At 38.8% G+C, this 6,000-nt stretch overlaps 1 protein-coding gene across 1 annotated transcript in view; it reads left to right on the top strand.

The window, feature by feature from the left end:
• The window catches only part of STK39 (serine/threonine kinase 39), a 167,603-nt gene extending 162,467 nt beyond the window's left edge, over positions 1 to 5,136 (top strand). Inside the window, exon 18 of the mRNA XM_042458437.1 lies at positions 3,609 to 5,136. Within this exon, the coding sequence (XP_042314371.1) occupies positions 3,609 to 3,683 (75 nt within the window). The 3' untranslated portion in view covers positions 3,684 to 5,136. The remainder of the gene's footprint in view (positions 1 to 3,608) is intronic.
• Positions 5,137 to 6,000: the final 864 nt, after the last annotated feature.

Genomic DNA, 6,000 nt, shown 5'->3' on the forward strand with positions numbered 1-6,000 from the left:
AATGCATTTTTTGCAAGATCTGTACAGGAATTTTAGATAGATCACATAGATTCTTTTGGAGTTGTAAAAGATGGATATGCAAATATGCAGTGTGATGGGATGCCGTTATAGAAAAACCAGACTCAAACAGATCCCATCAGAATACGATAATAGCCGTTTATGACCAGGGTGTATGTTTCAGTGGTGAGCCAGTGAACAACAAATGTAATGTGCAAATATGTTAATATGAATGGCATTGAGGTGATTCAAAATGAATATGGATCCATGAGCCATGAAAACAATTACTTGCAGTCCTTTGAGTGAGATAATTTCCTCGGGTGCTAAAGAAGGTTATGGGGAAACCATCAGAACTGGAACTTGCAGTCAGTAAACTGCAATATGTTCTAGTTTTAATACTGATTGTGTTATGTGTACTCCAGAGACCTTGGTTTCTATATTTTACACCAAAGGACACTCATCCTGCTCTGAGAATCAGTGATGTATAAATGAAGTGCCTTTGCATAAAACTTTCATCATCCTTAGTCTTGCTGTTGCTATTATTATTCTGCATGGGGGTTTGAAAATAAGGGCAAGCATTGAGCAAGGAAAGGTAAATGGTGTGTTAAGATCTAGATGTAAAATGAAAGCACAACTTGTTTATGAATATGTATGTATATATGTATGAGAAAAATTCTTTTGGGGGGGGGAAATGGATGACCCACTTATGAAACAGTGTTTGAGATGTATTTCTCCCAAATGGAATGCTGCTGACTACTCTGGATTCTGGAATAATTGGGGAACCCATTAAATAGCATTAAGAAGCACTGGGCATCTAATGCATGCCCCTCCCTGCATGTCCAGCATAAGACATTCTCCCCATATAAGATATCCACACAGCAGTTTTAATGTAAAGGGTACCAAAAAAGAGCATGTTGGCTGCTGTGATCACTCAGCATCATAACAAAACATTTAGCTTATTTACTGTAATTTATTGATGTAGTTCCTTGAAACATTTTGCCAATAAAAGAGCTTCTCATCTTTAAACCATGAAAAGTAACAGAACTATGTGTATGGAAATAACAAAACTGGTTTGCGTCCATTTCAGCTAGATGGATATATGGATTCATGCCTTTTTGAATGTTGTACTATTGCAGAAGGATATTATTTGCCTAGCAATTTCATGTCCAAGGGAGAAAAAAGAACTGGCAGAAACATTTAAGATGAAATTGTTTCTAAAATGGGATTTTAAATAGGAGAGAAAGGAAATACCTTCTGCGAATTGTGTTAGTAGTCTGTGCAAGAATGGCTTAAAACGCACATATTCAAAGAGCAATTAGGACATGTTAACACTCAGGGGAGCATTGACACTGGGTAGTTAATTGCAGAAGTGCTAAATTTACATTCTTGACAAACGTATCAGTCTCTGTTGTTTAAAGTGTTGGACAACTGGCTTATTTTTCACAAGGCTGGCCTGCCCTAAATAGAGCGAGGGGGATGTGTGTCTCAAGCTGTTGGTTTAATTAGTGATATTGATTCAAAGATCTGTCTTCTTGATAAAATAAATGTGAAGTTCAGTTAATGAAGGTCAGCTACATTAACACAGTTGTACCCACCAGGAAATTGGCTAAGACAGGCTTAGGGTACATATGTGGGTCTAATATAGCAGGTTAAAGATACAGTCTTCTGGATTAACTTTTTCTTTTAAAAAAACAACAGTTATATACCGTATTTTCCGGTCTATAAGACGACTGGGCGTATAAGACGACCCTCAACTTTTCCAGTTAAAATATAGAGTTTGGGATATACTTGCCGTATAAGACCACCCCTCTTCCAATGCACATCAAATAAAAATTTAACAAACATCACTGCATTTACCCCAACTCGTTCTCTAATCTTGGCTTGCTTGCTTGCTTGCCTGCTTGCTTATCTCTCTCTCTCTCTCTCTCTATCTATCTATCTATCTATCTATCTATCTATCTATCTATCTATTTCTCTCTCTCTCTCTCTCTCTCTCTCTCTCACTGTATATATATATATATATATATATCTCATTATCTACTTATCTCTATCTCTATCTATTTTCTTCTCTCCCTCCCTCTCTCCCTCTCTTTCCCTCCCTCTCTCTCCCTCTCTCTCCCTCTCCCTCTCCCTCTCTCTCTATCTCCCTCCCTCCCTCTCTCTCTCCCTCTCTCCCCCCTCTCTCTCTATCTCCCTCCCTCTCTCTCCCTCTCCCTCTCTCTCCCTCTCCCTCTCCCTCTCTCTCTCTCTCATTTTTTATTTTATTTACCCCAGGCCTTTGCTTGCGGCCTTCAAAGCCTCCCTTGCATGCAGGCAGTGCCCTGGCCTACTATAGGCCAAGTTTAGGGGGCCTGATGCCCACAAACGCCGGCTTCCAAAGGGCTCTGCATCCGCAGGGCTTTGGAAGCCGGCAGCCAGGGAGGCACCCTCGCGCCGGCTTCCAAAGAGCTCCGGAGGCCTTTGTAAGCTGGCAGGACAACCAGGTAAGTGCTCTTACCGGCGTACAAGACGCCCCCCCAACTTTTGACCCCGTTTTACAGGGTCAGAAAGTAGTCTTGTACGCCGGAAAATACGGTATTTAAACTAGTAAAACTTCCATAAAACAATACTGTACATCACTCTCTCTTTTAACAAGTAGCCATATTGCTGTCAGTTACCCATATGAATGTCATGATTTGGAACACACACGGACCTCACTCTGTTTGTGTACACATGGGATTTAATTTCCTTCTCCCAGAAGAAAAGCAATTGTGTGCAAAGTGAGGAGGTACTGTCCCACAGTTATCAGTTAGGAGCAGTGAACAGTTTAGGAACAATCTAAATTGGTGCTACTCAAAGTGGAGCTCCATAGCCTGGTGCCGGTCTGCAAGCTATTGTCTGTTGATCCATGCTGAGTTTTCAGGAAAAAAGCAAGCTGTTGTAGACAGTGGCCACAAATATAGTTCCTGGTGCATTGGAGAAAAAAAATTATTGGTCCCCTACATCAGATATCCTGAAAAGCTCTGATCTAAATGACATAGGCTTCAATGGGAATGATAGGATTGGAAATAGATTGTGCTAATAAACCCTTCAGGTGAAGTACTATATATTCTCATGAATAAGTCTAAAAATTTTAGTCAAAAATCAATCCCAAAACCCTGAATTGACTTATCCACTGGTCAATGTAAATAACTCTTATTTTAAAAAGGAACCACCCCTTAGTAAAAGGCAGGAGTATAATCTGTCCTGGAAGCACTGACTGTTGTCTCTCATCCATCCCAACCTTTACTGTGAGTGCAAACAGTTATTCCTGATGGAATTTTTAAAGTTCTTTGGCATTGTTTTCCTTTGCTTCATCTTTTAGTTCCTTTGTTACATGTCCCTAAGTGTTATGCTCCACTTATCCAGGGGTCATATCAAAATCCATAATTTTGATCCTAAAACCTTCCCTTGACTTATAGATGAGGTCAACTTATAGTTAAGTATGTACAGTAGTTCTGCTATGGTTTTAAGGTGAAACAGATGGTTAGTTCCTTGGTTTGTATTACAGAGATTGTGTATCTATCTTATAGTACTTACACATATGCAATGTTTATTTGTGGGGTCCATCCTTACTCCCTGCTCTTTTTCAGGCCTCTGGCTGTGATGGTACCGAGATCCCAGATGAGGTAAAACTGATTGGGTTTGCTCAGCTCAGTGTCAGCTGATGCCAGTCACTCAGCGCTCAGCACAATGGTGAGATTGCAAGAGGCCAGCTTTCCATCATGAAGGAAAATTCCCAGCATCCCCCCCACACACACTGAGTTCTGCTTCATTCTGTAGCAATTCACCAAGTTGGAACAAGCAAAGCCCGCCGCTACACCGCTCCTGCTAACGTTCTGAAAGCTACTAAATATGTCTCTAGCCATCAGATTGGATTTCTCTGACGTGAACACAAGACAGATTGGAAATGCACTCAGGTGGCTGTACCCATTGGTTATGAAAGGAATTTTCTATTAGAGCTATTTCTTCTTTAATTAAAAAATAAATAAATCCGGTAATAATTATTTTAGTGGCTAATATACTGACTCTGCTGTTGTATGTAGAAATGAACATAATTATAAATTCTAGGGCTTATTAGCTAAACTTGAATTCCTGTTCTTAAACCAACTGTGAATTTTATTTTTCCCTTCTATTTATGCATTATCCATCCTAGCTGTGAGAAATTGATTTTCCCCTCCCCTCCCCTTTCTTAATTTATGTGCTACTTGCAGTTGAACACATTTGTTTAAAGAGAGTTTCGGGTTTATCTTAGAAGTATATGTCACAATCTCTGGTTTTTGACCTTGAGGTAGGCATTTAGTTTTGGTTTTGTTTGGTTTGTGTGTCCTTTTTAAAAATCCATAATGGGATTGTCAAGGGTGTGGGAGGTGCCTTGCAGATATTAATGTTCTAAGATTGTGCCTGAAGCTGTGTGAATCGGAGCTCATCTCATTCCTAGATCTGCCATGTCTAGATCGCTGAGTAATGAGTAGTAGAGACTTGAGACAAATACATATGGCCTGCATTCTGCTTTGTCGAGGGAATCACAAGCTGAATTTTCTTAAAACGGTTGCCATTAAGCTAAAATGCCTTTAACTTTGCCCACCTCTGATTTGGCTTATCTTGAAGGGATAGGAATTGTTTTATAATGAGAATAAAAAACTTGAAGAGAATCTAAGCTTTACTTGAAATTCTGCAGAATACCCAGGTAGCGTGCAAATAATAGGAAAGGGCTTTGTGCAATGATTTAAAAGTTAAAGAAACAAATTTCTGTTACATTTTTTAAAAATGCTTCTGAGCGAAGCAATCATATGCTTAACCTGTGGCATAGATATTTTGGAGCTAGTAAATGTTAGAAAGATTCTCTAACCTGAAGCATATTTTCAGAGAAGTGGGTTTCTTGGATATTACCTTGCTAAACCACTTCCTAGCTAAACTTGGATAAATGGCAGCTCCTTAACATATGGGGAAATTGGCAAATGTGTTATTTAAGAGTTATTTATAATGCCTTGTCATAAATGTTTGAGGTGTTCTAGAGCCATTTACATACAACTCAGTGTAATTTCATTCCATTCTATTGTTTACACAATGATTACTCAAAGATTGACTGCAGAGATAAAAGGAAAATAAAAGTGTATTGCACAAACAGATTGTTGACTTTCTTTTAGTGATGAAGTAACATTACTTGAAGTCAGAATTGTGCTGTCCTTCATCTTCCTCTCCTCCTCCCACCACTGTTGCATCCTGCATTGAAATTGAAATTTTAACTTCAGTTTCCTTCAGACTAACAGCAATGTTTTTGTTAAAACATAACTTTTATGAGTAATGCATAACTATCAAAAGGACATGTGTGTTTTTGTATATGTCTGTGTGTGAAAATGAGGGATTCTTCGTATTTTGGGCATTTGGAATATGTGGAAGATGCCAGCCATTGCACATACACCCTCCTTTCCATGTTGCAATCGCTTAAGATGGTGTTTTTCAAACTTTTAATCCTTGTGACCCCCTTTACATATACATGCAGACATGGTGTTCCCCCCTCCTTGACATAGTATATGAATAACAATATTTGGTTTGTTTAGTGTGCATATTTTCATTCCAACATTCATGTATATTCATATTTTAAGATTTTATAAGGAAATATAAAAAATATAAGAAAATTTTACAAGATTTTATATAAAATTTTATTTAAAATAAAGAATATAATGAAAATTCCTCCTCCTTCAGGCAGAGGCTCCAAGTCCCCTCCTTTCCGTTCTCTCCCCCTCCAGAACAGACAAAGTTTGCGAAGAGGATGGGGAGAAGGAGAAGGAGGACTTCCAAGCTTAACATCCCTGTATCAACTGTCATGTCACTCCCAAGTTTGAGAACCACTGGATCAAGACTTTGGTTTTGCAAAAATCAGCTTGAATCTGACTTAAACTGTATGCTGGTCTGAGGTGTACATGGAATTACATCTGAATGGGTCTTAACTTACTGCTCTGTTGGAAAGACTAGGAATAT

Source organism: Sceloporus undulatus, chromosome 1 (genome assembly GCF_019175285.1).
Source record: "Sceloporus undulatus isolate JIND9_A2432 ecotype Alabama chromosome 1, SceUnd_v1.1, whole genome shotgun sequence".
Classification (NCBI taxonomy): Eukaryota; Metazoa; Chordata; class Lepidosauria; order Squamata; family Phrynosomatidae; genus Sceloporus; species Sceloporus undulatus.